Source organism: Lepus europaeus, unplaced genomic scaffold (assembly GCF_033115175.1).
Source record: "Lepus europaeus isolate LE1 unplaced genomic scaffold, mLepTim1.pri SCAFFOLD_29, whole genome shotgun sequence".
Taxonomy (NCBI): Eukaryota; Metazoa; Chordata; class Mammalia; order Lagomorpha; family Leporidae; genus Lepus; species Lepus europaeus.
The window spans coordinates 326,996-345,161 of NW_026909167.1; the positions used below are offsets into that span (position 1 = coordinate 326,996).

At 42.3% G+C, this 18,166-nt stretch overlaps 2 protein-coding genes across 2 annotated transcripts in view; both read left to right on the forward strand.

Annotated features, from left to right (window-relative positions):
* LOC133754856 (spermatogenesis-associated protein 31D3-like) overlaps positions 1-14,040 on the forward strand; it is a 102,485-nt gene extending 88,445 nt beyond the window's left edge. The window contains exons 2-4 of the mRNA XM_062185232.1: positions 11,526-11,571; positions 12,160-12,220; positions 12,503-14,040. Of these exons, the coding sequence (XP_062041216.1) occupies positions 11,526-11,571; positions 12,160-12,220; positions 12,503-13,949 (1,554 nt within the window). The 3' untranslated portion in view covers positions 13,950-14,040. The remainder of the gene's footprint in view (positions 1-11,525; positions 11,572-12,159; positions 12,221-12,502) is intronic.
* On the forward strand, positions 13,955-17,076 carry LOC133754727 (spermatogenesis-associated protein 31D1-like; the record flags this gene model as incomplete). The annotated part of the gene is made up of 1 exon (XM_062185171.1): positions 13,955-17,076. A coding segment is annotated over one exon (2,076 nt), but the record flags the coding sequence as incomplete, so codon positions are not given.
* Positions 17,077-18,166: the final 1,090 nt, after the last annotated feature.

Genomic DNA, 18,166 nt, shown 5'->3' on the forward strand with positions numbered 1-18,166 from the left:
GGGCGTAGTGCAGGCCCTGCCTATCCAGGGTCTGGAAGTCTCTGCCTATCCTATCTAACAAATTTGTTTTGTGAGCTGGAGTAGTCTCAGTCATTGCCAATGTCGGTGTCTCCCGCATGGTCAGTTACTCCCAGAGGTTGTGTTCTGAAACATACAAGTTTGTCATTTAGTATAAACCAATCATAAGTGGGGTGCCCCTTTAGATGAAAACAACGTATCTTACAGATTCGCAGATAGTGGGTAGTGATACGGTACCCTTATGTAGGTTATAAACCCATTTAGCTTGAGTATAGAGAATTACAATAGAAGAAACCATTAGGTAGCTTTATCATCAATAACCGTTTCCAGAGATAATCAAGGAAGACAGGTACAGTATGTTTGCCTTAAGGTGACAAAGGTAAAAGGTTTACTTATCCTTTTTGCTTTTTGAAGTACTTAAGGTTTCTGATTGGCTTATAGAAACAATCAGGCATGTCTTTCACATGCACTTGTGAAGACTTATGAGGTAGAAGTTTAATCCTCATTTCACAGAGGTAGTTGTGCTCAATAGCACCTGGTCAGGTCCCTTTTCTTTAAGCTGAAACTGATCTGAAGAGGATCTTATTATGAATGGCTTGCTCAGGAATTTCTAATGTTGGAGTGTTTTGTTAAAAACTCCTTGATTCCTTGGAACACCTTTTGCAGCTCCCCTGTCCAGCACAGTGTGTCTGTGTCAGGGGCTTTTTAAGCAAACATAAGGCTTAGAATCCAAATCCTGGAACCCATAATAACTTTTGTAGCTACCCTTTTCAGAATGGAGTCTTCATTAGGGCATCTTTAAAGCTATACACAAAAGCTTGGAATCTGAATCTTGCAATCCAATTCCACAGGATCCTGTCATCAGCAATTCCCAATCCTGCAGTTTTAGTTAGAAGAAGCTCCTTAGTTTCCTGGAACAACTTTTGCAGTTACCCTTTTCAGTACAGAGTCTGCATCAGGGCCTCTTTAAAGCTATACACAAAAGCTTAGAATCCAAATCTTGGAATCTGAAGTCCACAGAATTTTGCCATTCTTAGAAATCTCCTCAGCTGCCTTTTAATATCTGACCCCATGTTAAAACATATGATACAGGAATTTCACAGACATGTATCCAAGATCTTACATTTGAGGCACTTAATAAACTTTAAAGTAATACCTAAGAATACAGGCAATGGAGCTTGACACTTAGACATCACTAGAACTTATGATGCATAATATAGCAAAGTAAATCATTGGGATCAAGTTTTACCATTAATGTTAATACTGTAGTTCTTTTGAGAACAGAGGTTCTACATGGGAAGTTAGTACACAATGACTCCTGTTGTTAATTTAACAATTCACACTCTTACGTGTGACATCAGTTATCAGCCGAGGCTCTTGACATGAACTGCCTAGGCCATGGAAGCCTTTTGAGTTTCACAAACTCCATCAGTATTCAGAGAAGGCCATAAGCAAAGTGGAAGTTCTCTCCTCCCTCCAGAGAAAAGTACATCCTTCTTTGATGGCCACTCTTTTCCACTGGGGTGTCACCCAGGGAGGTTTTCCATGCATGGACACTTTTTGCATGAGTGTCCTGGCTTTCCATGCCTGAAATGGTCTTGTGGGCTTTTTAGCCAGACCAGAATGCCTTTAGGGCTGATTTTGAGGTCACTGAGTGCTACTTAAAGTGATTGTCACTCTATGAGTCTGCGGCACAGACTCCTTTCCATGTTGGAACATTTACTCCTCTTTAACTATTATTAGTAGTAGTAAAGGCTTAATCCTATTCACATGGTCACTTTGACACTTAATCCCACCTATATTATCACTTTAAAATGTAAGATGTTACCATTACCATCTAGCCCAAGAGGATTTGTGATCCCATAGTAAGTTTTAAACTGCACCCTTAGAAGTAAATTCACAGGAAGGAATGCAGAGCTATACATCTTAACAGTCTCTCTGTAGGACCTGAGAAATTAAAAACAGACACAACTCTTCATGAGCTTAATTATTCTGAAGCATTTTACATGGATACATTGTATTAGCTATAATTCCTTATCCCATCTAGTCAAAGGGCCTCCCAATTGTCAAATGTAGATTTTTTTAAGGGAATCTCCAAAAGAGTAGATGTAGAACTACTCATAGTTAAATCACCTTGTATCCTGGGGAGACAGGAGGTAAATAGGGCTAAACTTTGGCCCAGTTATATCTCTGATCATCTACCTTGTAAGACCCCCGAAAGGTGTCCCACACTTCTACCGACCCCAGAAACACGAAATCCATTCCAATCGATGCAAAGAACAAGAGGAAGTTTATTACATCTGCGCAGATGGGCCATCTCTGTGCAAGAAGAGAGGCGCCGATCATCAACCACACAGCGTATTTAAGATTGAAAACCACAACATTAGCATATCTCCACATCATTGCCAAGAATCACAAGATAAACCACAGCATGACAAATTCATCACAAGGCAAAGGGACAAAATCCTTGAGCAAGCACAAACACGGGTCATCATGACATAGGTTGGGTACATTTCCAATCAACTTCTGTTTTTGTGGTTTTTAAAACTTTAAACAGTTATCACATGTCACAAGGTCAGCTATAGTTCAATTATCTCATAACAGCATTAACACATCACATGCTACAAGTTCAGCTAAAGTTTAGTCATCTTTGCAAGCCAAAGCATTTTGTACAAAAGCAGAACAATATGCAGTTAGCCAAGCAACTCCATTTTAAACCTGCCTAATATCTTTTATTCCCCTAATGCTTTTATTCTTTTATTCCCCTTCATTCCCCCCTTTTTCTTTTTGTCAAATTTTAATCTTAAAATTTAAGGGATTACTTTTTAAATTTTGTCCCACATTAGTAACAATTCCTTTGTTTCATAGGGGAGTCTGATCAGAAAACAGGCCGGAGATGTAACAAACATTGGGGTGCAAGGAGGGCCACCATATCCCAGAAGGGGCCACGCGGGTAACGGGCCACACAACCTCAGCGGTACCAGATCTTATCTCCCACGTGATCTTTATTGGGATATGTGGGCTGCCCATCACCGGGGTAAAACAAAATAAGAGTATTGCAAGCACATCTCTGTGCCTTACAGCCAATTTTATGAGCACAGAAGCAAGTCTGCAGGGTAGGGGAAGTATGCCCCGCAGGATAAAAAGTTACAAAAAGGCATCTGAGTTTAAAAACAGAAAATACAACAGAGACAAGAACAGAAAACACATCCCTGAAAAAGTCATACAAATTTGGGTTAATACCTGGTGCCTGTCCAGCTGAATTGACCCAAATACTTTTTGTGACTTTCACACACCCTCTTCGACTTACTTTAAACATTTTACCATTTCCATTTCAGTCTAGAGTAAACTAGCCATCCGGATAAAGTCATTCTTACAAACCGTGTCCTCTTCTTATATAAAAAGCTCTTTTTTTTTTCTTTAGCCCTTCTTACCAACAACACTCTTTTCTTTTATGTCCTTCATTTTTAAACTTTGGCACTGCTGGGTCAGGACCAAGGTATGGGTGATAAACACTTCTACTTTTAATAAACTAAAGAAGCCTATTCATTATGCAGGGTCAGCAATACTTCTTCTTTAGCAATGACAATATCACACAAATCTATTTGGTAACTTTCAGAAAAATCTTTTAACCAGAATTATGTATAAAGCAGAGCCTCTTCCACTTCTTGCTGGATGGAAAAGGTGACGTTCTGCAGCACCCTGGACGTCTTGCTCAATCCCAGTCCAGGCTGCGGCGTCTTCAGGATATACAGCAAATAATCCTAAGCCAGCATATGTACATAGGCAAACTCGCAGTCACTCATCTTCTGCTGCTCGGAGAGCAGAGCCAAGGACTGCTTCTTCAGGAAGACTTTAAAGCCCTAAAAGGCAGACATCTAAGCAAAGCCTGGCAAATAGGGAAGTTGCAAAAGTGTAGCAGCATATAAAAGATATGTAGCATTATAAAAATGTGCAGCAGCAATTTGACCCAGTCTCCAGTGCCAGTCCCCACCATTAATCATACGTTTTACCTATATCCCCAGTACCTTGGCTACCGCTACCACCATCTGACTTACCCTATAAACACAATGTAACTTTCTATTTTCAACACCTGTGCCACCATCTGACTTACCCTGGAGACGAAGGCCGGCCCGGTGTCTGACCCCAGTACCTTTTGGTAGTCCAAATCAGGGAAACATTGGCGCAATTCTTCTTCCTGGTCGATAAAGCCTCTGTCCATTTTGAGTTCCCCGTGGATAGTGGCGAGAGCGTACCTGCTGTTCTTGTGCATTGCCACCCGCTCCTTTTTCTTAGCTGCACGGAGTGCATGGTCCATAGCGATCAGCCCTGCCTGCCGAGCAGAGTCCTCGGGGGGTTGAAGGTGGAAACCCAGACGTGTCCCAATGAGGGAGGGGCCGAGGGGCCGCTGTCACCCAGTCTCACCACTCCGCTGCTGTCATCTTTTCTCTTGTCGTCTTGCAGGGGCCGTTTCGGTCAGTTCAGTCTCGTGTGGCAGTCGTACACCACTTGACTCTCGTTGTTAGTCAGACCTTAGGCAGACTTGTCCTTTTGGGCACTTTTCTGTGCTTTTGCCAGTCTCCGGGGGTCCCTGCTTACCCTGATTCTCCCTTACTTCTGCTTTCTTTTAACTGTGGTGGCCAGGATCCTAGTTAGTTCCTTTTTCTTAGCCCATTTTAAACTTCCCCTTTTTTAACTAAAAAAACTTTAACCCCTTCAGCTAAACTCCTCAGGGGAGTCTGGCAGTAGAGACTGAGTCTTTTACAAAGTTCCATTTAAATGTAGTAAAATTAATGTTAGTAAAACAGGCCCTGCAAGTCCTGTCAGGGCTTGTTTTCCCAGTTATATGGAGGAGGAGGACGGCCAGTTAGAACGGGCCGGGGGTCCTCCCTCCTCTGCTTCATCCTCCTCTGTTTTATCGGATTTTTCCTTCTCCATTTCTCTTCTGGTTTCCAAAAAGGGCACCAATGTCAGGAGCATAAAAAAAACAGTACCATTTCAATAAACAAACATGTTGAGGCGCACACAGTCCAATTAACAAATGAACTAACATTTTGCATTAACCATTTAATTATTACATTTTTGTAGGTTTGTACAATCTTAACTATTTGTTTCCCTTTTGGCTAGACCTCCCGTTTGATCCACATTTGAACTAGCAATACATTTGAACTAGCAACGCCTGGTTGTTTAGCGTTAGCTGGACGGAGACTTCATCGGTCCCTCTTTAAAGGACCTGGCTTCTGAGCCAGAGACTGGAGCAGCTAGAAAGAAACATGTTTATAGCTGAAGTTTAGCATCATTTTACATCTTGGCACCACTTTTAATTTAAACAGCCGATTGGTTATTATCTCTGCAAGATGAGAGATCTCTTTTTGACATCTCCAGGGGCCCTCTGGGGGTGTCAAAAGTTCGGATAATTTAGAACTTGGATTTTTAGACAGTCTGTTAAAGGTGCCAAGAGAACTTAGAGTATCTGGTCAGAATAGAATTTCTTAACATCCTGAAATGATAGCCATTTATTAGTTAGGGTGATTTTTACACTTTTAAACCAGATTTGATCATAATACTTAACAATGCTTTTTATTAATTTAAACTTAACAGAAACAGTAGAGTACACAATAGATCACTTTGGTAGAACATGAATTTTATGTCTGTTGTTGAATAAACCAGAAATAAAAACCTTGAACATAAGGGTTTACATAATTTAGAACTACTTAACAGAGCCAAAAAGAGCTTATAGGACCTAACTCTAGAAATGGCAGAGTAACTGATTCAGCAGACACTGTTAAAATAGACATTACAATTTTTGCAAAAACAGATTTTAAAACTTAAACCATTTTTAGGTATTTTGTTGTAACAGAAGATCAGACTTTAACTTTAGGTCAATGTAGTTACTTTTACATAGTCTTGAATTGTTATGTATAGACAATCTATAAAAATACATGTTAACAAACTCAAACAGTCTCTCCTGTCGAATTTAAGATGTGAAAAGTACAATACATTTTTTTTACATTTTGCTTAGCATTAATGCCTAGATGGCTTAAGACACTGAGTTCTGAATTAAAAGTCAAAATTACATTTCCATGCTTTTAAGTAACATAAGAATAACTCCTCCTGGACAGCAAACATGGACATAACCTTGAAAAGATCTTCATCGTTAAGAGAAACATGTCTAAAACATTTTAATATATTTTACTTTAACAAATTTTAGAGTCTCATCCTTTGAGAGTTCCAGGGATCCGACTGGAAGCCCAAAGTTGGAAGACTCAGTTTAGAATTTAAGCTGTCAGAGTCAAGCGGTTTGGCCAACAATCAGTACACTTCTGATCAGTTGGGTAATCACTCAAACACTGAAAACAGATAAACAACATAAACAACTTTGCGTTGCAGTTTTCCCAATTAAGACTCATAAAGTAAGACTCAAAGGTGTAAAACACAAATAACAATTACAAAACTCACAAAAACACTGCACACAACAATGGAACAAGACCTGCGCGCCCTAATAAGACGAGACCTGCGCGCAACAAAACCAAAACTTCTGACGGGAGCAGCTGCTGCCACCAGCCCTCTCCCGGGAAAGAAAAACTTACACCGAAACCAAAGCTTCCCCACAAAACTGAAACCACCGACGGGAGCGGCTGCTGCCACCAGCCCTCTCCCGGGGAAGAAGAAATCAGAACTTCCCCACAAAGCTGAAACCACCGACGGGAGCGGCTGCTGCCACCAGCCCTTCTCCTGGGGAAGAAGACCTTTTAAAACTGAAACCTAAACTTCCGAGGAGAGCTGCCACCTCCCACGGAACAAAAATTAAACTTCTCTTAAAGAAGGAGGGGGATTCCACATCCCCTCCCAGAGGGGGATTCCACGTCCCCTCCACCACTGGAGCGTCCTCCAGTGGTTCGAGCCCGGGGCACCGGGCACGTCTGCCCCTACCCACTGTCGGCTCGATACAGATACAGGTCCTGCAGGCACAATTTCAGTAAAACATAAACCTCCGGTACGTCAAGCGCCCCGGGAAAAAAATAAAATAATAACAAAATCAACAAAACACACAAAAATACTTAAAACAGCAAAGACTTACCTCCGATTGGAAAATGGAGCGTGGGTCTGGGGTCTCGAATCCCGGACGAGCCCCCAAGAATGTAAGACCCCCGAAAGGTGTCCCACACTTCTACCGACCCCAGAAACACGAAATCCATTCCAATCGATGCAAAGAACAAGAGGAAGTTTATTACATCTGCGCAGATGGGCCATCTCTGTGCAAGAAGAGAGGCGCCGATCATCAACCACACAGCGTATTTAAGATTGAAAACCACAACATTAGCATATCTCCACATCATTGCCAAGAATCACAAGATAAACCACAGCATGACAAATTCATCACAAGGCAAAGGGACAAAATCCTTGAGCAAGCACAAACACGGGTCATCATGACATAGGTTGGGTACATTTCCAATCAACTTCTGTTTTTGTGGTTTTTAAAACTTTAAACAGTTATCACATGTCACAAGGTCAGCTATAGTTCAATTATCTCATAACAGCATTAACACATCACATGCTACAAGTTCAGCTAAAGTTTAGTCATCTTTGCAAGCCAAAGCATTTTGTACAAAAGCAGAACAATATGCAGTTAGCCAAGCAACTCCATTTTAAACCTGCCTAATATCTTTTATTCCCCTAATGCTTTTATTCTTTTATTCCCCTTCAACCTTAACTGATAACCTGACATCTCAGTGCTACTATGCCTATTAGAGAGCTTAATGCATATATATATCATACCAAGGACATATAAACCACCCAGTCTGAGAAATGCCATTCCAGACTGTTAGAATCCCACTCCGGAGGTGAAAATAACAAACTGGAATAAGGGGATCCGCTCTGAAGATGAAAATATCAGAATAAAATAATGAAAATATGATTTGAAATACATAGCTCTATTAACCAGGAATGTAGCATGTGGTGGGCCATGGGGGCCTCCACAACAGGAAGTATAGCGTCCCCTATGTTTAAAGCTCCTCCTCCCTGATGCTAGCATGTTTCTAAGCAACCAGACCAATTCTCCAACTCGAAATTAGTAATTGAAAGCTTGTATGATAAGGCCCAGGGACAAAGAGAAATGTCTTAGAACTTTTTTTTAGCTGCTGATATTAGTTAACAAATTAGTTTTCAAAAGTAGGCAGACTTCTTCTGTATATCTGGGTAGATTCAAGAGGTAAAGGTTTAGTAATTCTTGATAAATGTACCCAGCTTAGAATTCCCTGTCACTTAACAGTAGTAGGAGGGCTCAGTAACATCTAGGAAGTCCCTCCTATTATGCTATAATGGGTCAGAGAAAGAGCCTTCTCTCCAAGTTTTTAATAAGACTAAGTCTCCTGGGTAGACAGGCTGTGGATGATTTTGGGATTTGGCACTGGAAAAATTTTGTTATCAAACTCCATAAGAGCCTTTGGCAACTTAGCTAGATTAATAATATATCTTATCTTGAGTTTCTGAATCAAAGAGGATTTCAGAAGTGAGGAAGTGTCTTCCATATAGCATTTCAAATGGTGAAGCTTTAAAATAGCCTTAGGGGCCATTCTCATCCTGAGGAGGGCAATAGGCAATCATTGAAGCCATGTTACTGAGGTTTCTTGGCAAAACTTAGCCAGAATATTCTTAAGATTATGATGGTCCTTTTCAATTTTACCTGGTGAGTGAGGTATCCAAGAGGCATGGAGATAATGAGACCCCTAAATCTGTAGCTACTGGCTGAATAATTTTAGCCACAAATAAGGGGTGACTGTCACACTGTCACACTGGAAGGCCAAAGCAAGTAACTATTTCCTTTAATATGGCTTTGGACACTTCTTGTGCCTATTCTATAGGAATAGGAGAGACTTCTATCCATCTTGTGGAAGTATCTATAAAGATCAGTAGATATTTGTAATTATTTGCTGAAGGCATGTTAGTGGAGTCTATCTGCCAGTCTTCACCTGGATACTTTCTCTCCTTGGTATAGGGGTTAGTAAGGAGGGGGATTTGATATGACCACCAGAGTTCTTTGGGAAACAGATGGTATAGGGGCACATTACTTCATTATAACAGCATTCGGTCCTTTCCCTCCAAATATCCAAGAGACTATTTACATCAGGTCTCCTCTCTCCAAATGGGCAAAGTCATACATTTCCTTAATTATTTCCCCTTGAGAAGCCCTTGGGAGAATTCCTGGCTTCCCACATCTGAATCACTCCTCTGCTCTGGCAGGATGTCCCCTGGGCTGACTCTGAGCTTGCTACATGTTAGTTGTAGATATTGCCATCCTATGAATGTTCTATTTGCACTCTTTTACATGTTGGAGTATCCTTTCTGCTTCCATCCTATCTCTATTGTCAAACACTCAAAATGCTATTTTTACCAATTTCCTCATGGGGTTTGAGCTCCCATAGCCAGTTTTTGAAAATGTGCCTTAAGGAATAAGTCAATAGTAATGGGCACTCTACTATACACAGCTCAAAAGTCTCTGTAGAACCTGAAAAGACAAAAGTAGACATGGCTCTCTGTGAGCCCAGTTATGCTTAAGCATCCAACTTAAATTCCTTGTGTTAGAGAATTGGCATCCCTGAGTCTCCTTTTTATACCCCAAGATGGCTTTCTCTGTTCCAGACCAGTTGGTGGCTCTCCTGCAGGTTGATTTAGATCTTGAGTATTTTATCATCACCCAATGCTCCTTAAATTTTCCTAACCACAATACTTAGTATAACTGGCAAACTAGAGGGCACTAACACCACCAAGGTGCTAGTCTACCTAGTGGCAATTATGTATATGTTTGGGACATTTTCCCAGCAACCCAAATGAGCTTGAGGGTTAACACCACCACCACCACCACTACAGAGATTTTGACCTCTAGTGGCATTGTACCTCATGCCTGGAGGCTAAGTTCCAGGGTGATAGAAACCAGCTAACAAGCCAAACCCTCCTGAAGCTTAAACCCTCCTGAAGCTCCATTGCCCTGAACATCTTCAGGGGCTTAAACTGCCACACATAGGGTATGCAAAACCACAGGGTGTATTTAACCCCATGTCTGGAGTCTATGCCCAAGAAGATGGCCCAAGTGCTTGGGCCCCTGCACCCACATAGGAGTCCTGGAAGAAGCCCCATGCTCCTGGATTTCGATTGGCCCAGCTCTGGCTGTTGTGTCCATGTGGTGAGTGAACTGGTGGATACAAGACCCCTCTCCTTCTCTTCCTTTCTCTCTGTAACTCTGCCTCTCAAGTAAATATATAAGTAAGTGTCTTCATACAGTTTAAGCTATATAACCAGAAAATAAGTGCTAAATATAGTCCAACATTGCTTGAAGTCATTATATATATTTATTTTACACATATGTGGTTTGTGCCTTTTGAATTATGAGCTCCTCTGAAGACAGTAAAGGATGAAACAAATGAACAAAATAATACTTAGCATTCATAAAACTAAACAAGTATAACGAACCTATATTTTGAATCTGGGTTGGTGTAAGGCAAAAACAGTATAGCTGGTGGATTTGGTGATATATGTGATCTTAAGAGTATAAATGTCTGGAGACAAGCAAAAATTCAGACTTTCAAGGCTGTGGAATTGGTGAACTTTAAGTCAAGGGCACCTACTAGTAAAGTGGACTCAGGTAACATCTGAATTATAGATAGAATTTTGACATGGGATAGGAGAAAGCATGGAGTTTGAAGATAGAGTGAAAGGGCTGGATAAGAGGTTCTGTGGGCTCTAGGTAGGGGCAGGGCTGTGGGCACATCATGATGTCATCCTCTCTGGCCTCAGACTACCTTTGTGACTCATGGTCTGTGATGTAGAGCTGGAACTATATAGTCAAGGGCTTGACCCCTCAACCCTCAGTTGCCTCTCAGCAGCGTTGCGATTCAGATAATGGAGTACGTCCTCTCATTTCTGAAGAGCCATTTTGAGCTGTGACTGAGCTTCAGCTCTATTTTTATTGATAGCAACCTCAACTACACTTTTATTAGTGGGTTGGGGTTGATCTTTTTGTACCTGAGCTACCTGGTATTAAAGCTATTTTTCACAACCATCTGGAAAAATAAGACCATCAAAAAGGTAAGGGACTATGGGTGAACTCCAAGAGAGATGTTGATGTTGCTGTTGTTTCCCATTTCTGTTCTCACATTTCTACACTTGATCTTAGCCAAAAGGCCGAGAAGCGATGTTCTCACATTTCTAAATGAGTTTGGTTTCCTCAGAGAGAAGCCAGAGATGGGAAATCTGAGGAAGGACAGAGCACCACCTTCCTAGGGGCAGAGGCTAGGCAGGGATGGGTTTGGGGGGGAACAAAGGCTTACAAGTGAAGCTCACGGACCCCCTATCTGGTATGGTAGAGGTTTCCAGGATAAAATCCCACCTGTAAATATTAGTAATGTAAGGAATACATGTCTATAGTTTAAGATGAAGAGATATTCAGGGTGGTAAAAGGAGGAAGAGAAATGAAACTCAGTCCCTTATTCTTTACTTTTTGTTCTCAGTGTCGGGGTAGAGCCAAGAGGCGGCGGAAAGGTGGAACATTTAGAGGTAAGGTTCTCTGTGTTCACACTGAGCTTTGCAAGGGTGATCCTTCATGACTCAGATCCAGGGCCTCAAAATGTCAGTTGCTATATACAGTTTCTCTGTGAAAACAGAATACTCAGAGGAGAAAGTCATGGGAAAGACAGTCAACCTGAGACATTTCTCAGAGTTCTTCCTTAGCCCATCTGTGGGCAGGAATCTGAGATGCATGGACAATGGGTACTGCCCAAAAGATGATGATGTGAGAAATAAGTATGGACTACTAGTTGTCTTGTAGTCAGAACTTCAGTCTCCCGCCTTTATAGATGTCCTATGACTTCTCGGGTACTCTCATTCTTCACTGAGCACTCTGCTGATGTCTCTACTTCATGTGGTGAGTTTTAGCATCACACTGTATAACATATGTGAAAGTACTTTATAAATATTGCCACATACACATGTGAGTCTTACTAATATTAGTGACAATCTTTCCATAATTACTGATTCTTGGCGCATTCAGAATTTAGTATCCCCAGAGGCTCCCATAGGGGGACTCCTCTATGCTTCTTATGCTTCTACTTTCATTACATATGTTCTACTCTCCTGATTTCCCAGGTACAAGGATTAACCAGAAAGAAGCAGAGGAAGGATGGAAGCTTCTTTCTGTTTTGAAAAGGTGATTAATCTTTCCTCTTTTTCCTGGTCCCCCCCCTTTTTTTTAACATGTTCCATATATTCCAGGGAATCAGTGAAGCCTGCCGTTATGAAGTGAGGCAGGTAGCCATAGGAACGGAATGTGATGAAAGCCTCAGGGAAGGGCTACAGTGTATAGTGTGACATCACAAATGTGAGGTGACGGGAACAGTAGGCTTGGGCTATCCCTACCCCCACTAGGCCAGCAGACCCTCCTTTCCATGTTCTGGTCTTGACCGCAGCTTTTTCTTCCTGTTTCCTGTAGACCCCAGAGCCAACATCAAGATATCACCAGCTTCCGTCACCTGCTGTGTCCAGACCCTCACTGTACGGTGTGTAACAGAGTGGCTGCCAAAGTCAGTCGACTGCTGTCACTGGGGTACCTGCTAGATACTTCCTCTGTGCATTATGTGGCTTCCTCAGATTCTGTGATTAAGACCTCATTCACTGTGACATCTGGCCACTCAAAAACTCGTCCAAGAGGCCAAAAATCAGCCTCTTTGCATGTGCCATCTCCACCTCCCCCTTCTACTGTCTCACTTAACCATGGTGCTTCTTTACCTGGTTTGCTGTCCCCCGAACCACCAGCCGACTCAGTACCACCAGAGCCTATTCCTCCCTTGGCTTCAAAACTCCCAGTGGATCCTTTCCCACCCCAACCTATTGCTATTTGCCCTCCCACACCACAACATACTCAGAGATCAGAAAATGATCTCCATCCAGAGTTTGCTCTGTCTGCAATGAATAGCCCTGATGGGTTGTCAACTGATACTCCAAGAGTCAGTGAAATTGACCATTCAATGCCAGAATCATCCTGGCAGCAGGCCCAGGTCAAGGATGCCAAAGACTTGTCCTCTTCCAACTTAGAACAAGACTCCCTTTGTTTTAGAAACAGCAAAGGCAAACCAGAGGAGCTGCAAATGAATCAGCAGCCTCCATCGCCTAGGTCCTCTGACAATCAGTTACAAGAAAAATGTATGCAATACTTTTTCGGTCTTCCATCTTTGCACAGTGAGTCCTTGTGCTCAATTATCCATCATTCAGATGACTGCCCCTCAACTTTGGTCATCTTTAATGGCATCTCCAAAGCTTCTACATCTCAAGGATCTTTAGGACTTTCCAATTTCCAGCCTCTGATCTTGCCTGAGATCCAATCTCAATCCTCAACTAAAATTTTCTCCCAATCACAGTCACAACATGCTACTCAGGCCCAGTCTCAGTCCAACCTTCAATCTCCAATCCCAATGCTACCAACATCTCCCGATTTCCAGCTTAGGATCTGTGGAGTGTGCTTCCATAGACCCCATAATGAGGCACAGTGTCTCATGCAATCTGAACTTCATCAACTAGAATACAATGTGCTACAGAAAGAACAGGAATGTTTAGGGGGTTTACCCTCGATGGTCCAAACATCTCAGGAATACTATTGTCCTCCACCTCCCAACTTTTCATTGGTGAGCCAGTCCTCCAAAATCCATGTTCCAATCTCCATCATTCCTGGAGATTACCCTCTGAGCAGTGAGCTTCGTAAGAAATTTGAATACCACCTTAGAAAGAGACTCATTCAACACCGATGGGGCCTACCCCGCAGGGTCCATGAGTCTCTGACACTGGTGAATCCTGAGAGAGATGGTCCTGAAATATATGCACCAAAGAGTTTTCAGAGACTCAAATGGATATCTTTGTTGAAGGAACAGAGTAGCAAAATTTAAGGAATTCTGAATCGAACCGACTTCCAATCTCCCATGAGACAAGCTCAGAAGAGTCTCAGTTAGATAACGATGAGAAGGGCCATCAGAGACACAGCCCAAAGAATGGCCCTAGTGATCATCTATTGAGTGACCCAGATGGATACTCAGATAACAGTTTAAGGTCTGACTCTGATAAAGATCAAGGAAGTCATACAGTGAGTCTGTATGGAAATGATTCAAAGGCCTCAGGGATAAGTATAAGTCAGAAACAATTAGAAAATGCACCCAAAGAACATTTGAATAAGAAAATTGGGGAAATAAATGAGGGTAGACTTCCTGAAACTGTTCATAGTTCATGGCATGCCCTCAAGCAGACAATGTCCTTTGCTGAGAAATCTCACAGCCAAAAACAGATAGATGGGGCATTATCTGTGAGAAACATTAGCTTGAACACTTCCCAGGAGATTTCTTTCTTAGCTTCTGGCAAACAAAAGATGCTGGAAGAACATATAAGCAGTTTTTGCATGAGGATGAGGTGTGGCCTTCCCACCAGGGTCCTTGAATCCATACAGATCTTCAACAAGAGAGAGGAATCATCTTCTTCCTTAGGCCATTCCTATTGTTCTTCCCAAGATAGCCTTAGTTCTGCGATGCATTCCAAAGTTATGGTGTCCACTTCACTTGGTAGGAGCTCTACACCAATGTGTAGAGACAAATTGAAGATAAAGTCAGCACCCAATCTGGATCATCTCCTTCCTGCTGCATCACTTGTAGGGAAGGGAGGACAGGGGGACCTGAGACCACTGTCCCCAGAGGAAAACCAGGAGCTTGCAGGTGTTCAGATTAAGGGTGGCAGACAGACTTGTCCGTGCATCACAGGCAAAGAAATTAAGAAACAGACTGGACCAGACAGTGGACACAGCCGAGTGCTGGTGTCCACGAGTCATGATGGGACTAGACCTGAGCCAAAGGATAAGAGAATGAGTTCCAGCAACAAAGAAGAAAGGCTTCAGGCTCCCAAAGTAAAGACTTCAGAATACTTCCCAACGTTTAACAAGTCTAGAGAGATATTTAAGGAAAAGGAGCTCCTTGCTCTTCAATCAAAATCTGCCAATGCCTTGACAACCAACAAGTCAGGGGACTCCACAGCGGTAGCTGTGAAAACAAAGAATGAAGAAACTATCCTGGCTACTGAAATTCCCTCACCAACATCAGTTTCCCAGGATCCTAAACTATCAGAATTTAAAAACAACTTGATTAAAGAATTAAAGTTGAAATTGCAGGATAGGGATCATATCTCTGTTAAAGAGCAGACTATTGATATGGCTGTTGCCTCAGATAACTTGATTTCCAAAACCTTGAAGACTCATGCCCAGGGTGTCTCCAATGGGAAGATCGAAGCTTCTCAGGTTATGCACGGACATTTGGACAGCACACCAGTCAGCACGGAACAGCATCAGGAGCCCTGGGTCCCTAAGCATATCCTGCAGAACTGCTGGGATAAGAATGTCCCACCAAATCCCAAATCAGGAGATCTTGGTGAAGGGGATGCAGGGTTGGGGACACCACAACCCAGGAGGAACAGCTGCCCTGCTCAAGACAGGGCATTAAAGAAGATGCTTGGAAGCAGATCTTCCCCAACCTCATCACTGAAGGATCAGCTTCCTCCTGAAAATCTGTTTAAAAAACAAATAAAGACATTTTTGCAATGGATTTGTCCTAACAGCACAAACAAAAGGCAAGAAAGGTTCCTTGGGAATGGGACCTCCCCACCATCATCTGTGCAGAGACAAAGCAAAGTTAATAGTAGAGCTGCTTCTACTGGCAACACCAAAACTCTGAAAGTGACGACAGACATTGGCAAGGTGTTAAATGTGAAACCAGGGAGTAGCCGTGGTGTCAGAATCACCTGCCCCCAAGAATCACGTTCTTCTCCGACAAAGCCTGTGAAAACACTTAAGGCACAATTACAGGCCCAGGCAGATACTGTCCAGGGACATCCTTTTAACTACACAGCTTCCTCCTGTAAAACAAAAACTACAAAGTCCTGTAGCCAAGAAGTGCCCTTGGCTGACCAAAATTACCCCTCAAATATGCCCTGAACAAAGACAGGGTGAGACAGCCCCAGAAAGTTGTAGCATTCAAGGATCAGCCGCTATTGCAGAGGCATCTGGCATCCATGCCCAATAAAGAGTTCCTGCCCCATCCAAACCATACCTGCAGGCGTCAAGCCAGCCAGCTATCTCCAACCACACCTACATTTTCTGAAGGCACTGTATTGGGAGATCTGTGTCTACTTTTCAAACATAAAATGCTCCTTCAGCATTTCCAGGGAGGAAGATTTCCTCCTACCAAATAACTCATCCATTTTTGAAAACACTGATTTTTCGTAATAAATGTTCTAATGATTGTTGTCTTTATGTGTACTATTTGGAGACATGAGATTTGAGTAACATAGGGTTTATACTTAGGGAAAAGAATTAGTTCAGCACTTACTCATTATCTCTTTTGGATTTAAATGATGACATACCACTGAGCTCTAGGGGGATGGTTATCAACTGCCCCTTAAGGCCCTTCTGACCTGGAGAAGTCTGAGGACATGTGCTGTTTCCTAGTCTGTAAGTATATTGTGTTGCAGCCCATATACCCTGCACCTCACTGACTATTTCTTGGCCTCTGGAGGAATAAAGGAGGTAAGTCATCACATCTGAAGAGGGTCAAAGTCACATATCTTTTTCAGAAAATTGTGCATAAACTTATTTTTTAAAGAAAATATTGTAATGACTAGAGGATGTCACAGGTGGGTGAACTTCGCCTCAGGCGGGGTTGAAGATTACTGCCATAGTAGACATGGGATTGATTGGGTTAAGGTCTAGAAACATTAGAATTGTTGGTTGAGAATCTGTCATGAGAGGCATAGTAATGCATTGGGAAACCATACTTTGGGGCATTGATGTTTTCCTACTGGAAAATAAGCTTATGAAGGTAGCCCCCTGCCACCCATGTGGGAGACCCAAATGGAGATTTGGGCTCGTAACTTTTGTCTTGACTACCTCCAGCATTGACAGCTATTAGGACTTTCAGCCAGAAGATGGATGATATGTCTCTCTGTCTCTCTTTCATTCTGTATCTCTGTCTTTATTTTTAAAAGATTTGTTCTTTTTTTTTGAAATTCAGAGCCACAGGGAGGAAGAGAGGGAGAGAATCTTCCATGTGCTGGTTCACTCTCCAGATGGCCCCAACAGCCAGTGTGAGACCAGGCTGAAGTGAAGAGCCAGGAGCATCATCAATGTCTCCCAGAAGGGTGACAGGGTCCAAATACCATCCTCCACTGCTTTTCCAGGCTATTAGCAGGGAGTTGCATTGGAAGTAGAGTAGCCAGGACATGAATTGGCACCCATATGGGACGCCCGCACTTTACCTGCTAATGCTGCAACACCAGCCCCACACTCAGCCTTTCAAATAAATAAATGTTAAAACATTGAACAATTTCCTGGAAGGCACTTAAGGTAGCTTTAAAGTAAAAGGTTGGAAATTCTGGTTGTCAAAATAAAACAAAACTAAAACATGTTCACTGCAGCCCCCTCACTCTACCATACTTCTATCTTCTTATCCGGAGTTATGCCATTCCACCTGCATTGTCTGAAGCTTAATGTTGCAGAATCAATGGAGATTCTGTGGAGGTCCTGGGATGGTAAACAATGTGGGATGTGGCCCAAGGCAAGGAACTGGAAGCAGTGGAGATCAGTGGAGGAGCTAATATCCATGTGGATTGACAAATCAATAACATGGAGACCTCTACTCTCCCATCTAGAGTCTTACTCCAGTTAAGTTGCTGCCACACCCCAGTGTTTACCACTGGGAATGTCTGCCATCTGAAGTATTATAGTCTGACCCTTTGACCTCACCCCTCTAACTTTGCAGCATATACTGTATATTTGTCAACTTTTGAACTCTGAGTCATAATCTTTCCACTTATTCATCTACCCAATGGCCTCAAGTCTGCATTTCCTCCCTCTTTAAGCAGATTTTATTGTCTTCAAGATAATATTTAAAGGGCTCCACTCCAAATGACTCTCTTCCAATCCACTTTAATCTTTCCTGTCTGGCAATATCCCATTTCTCTGGCTTTTCCAGAAATGCATTCCTATAAGTGACTAATAACTATTGTATTAAATTTATGATCAACTCTACTGATTTTAGGGGTAGCTCTAGCACTGCCTGGAAATAATTTATTC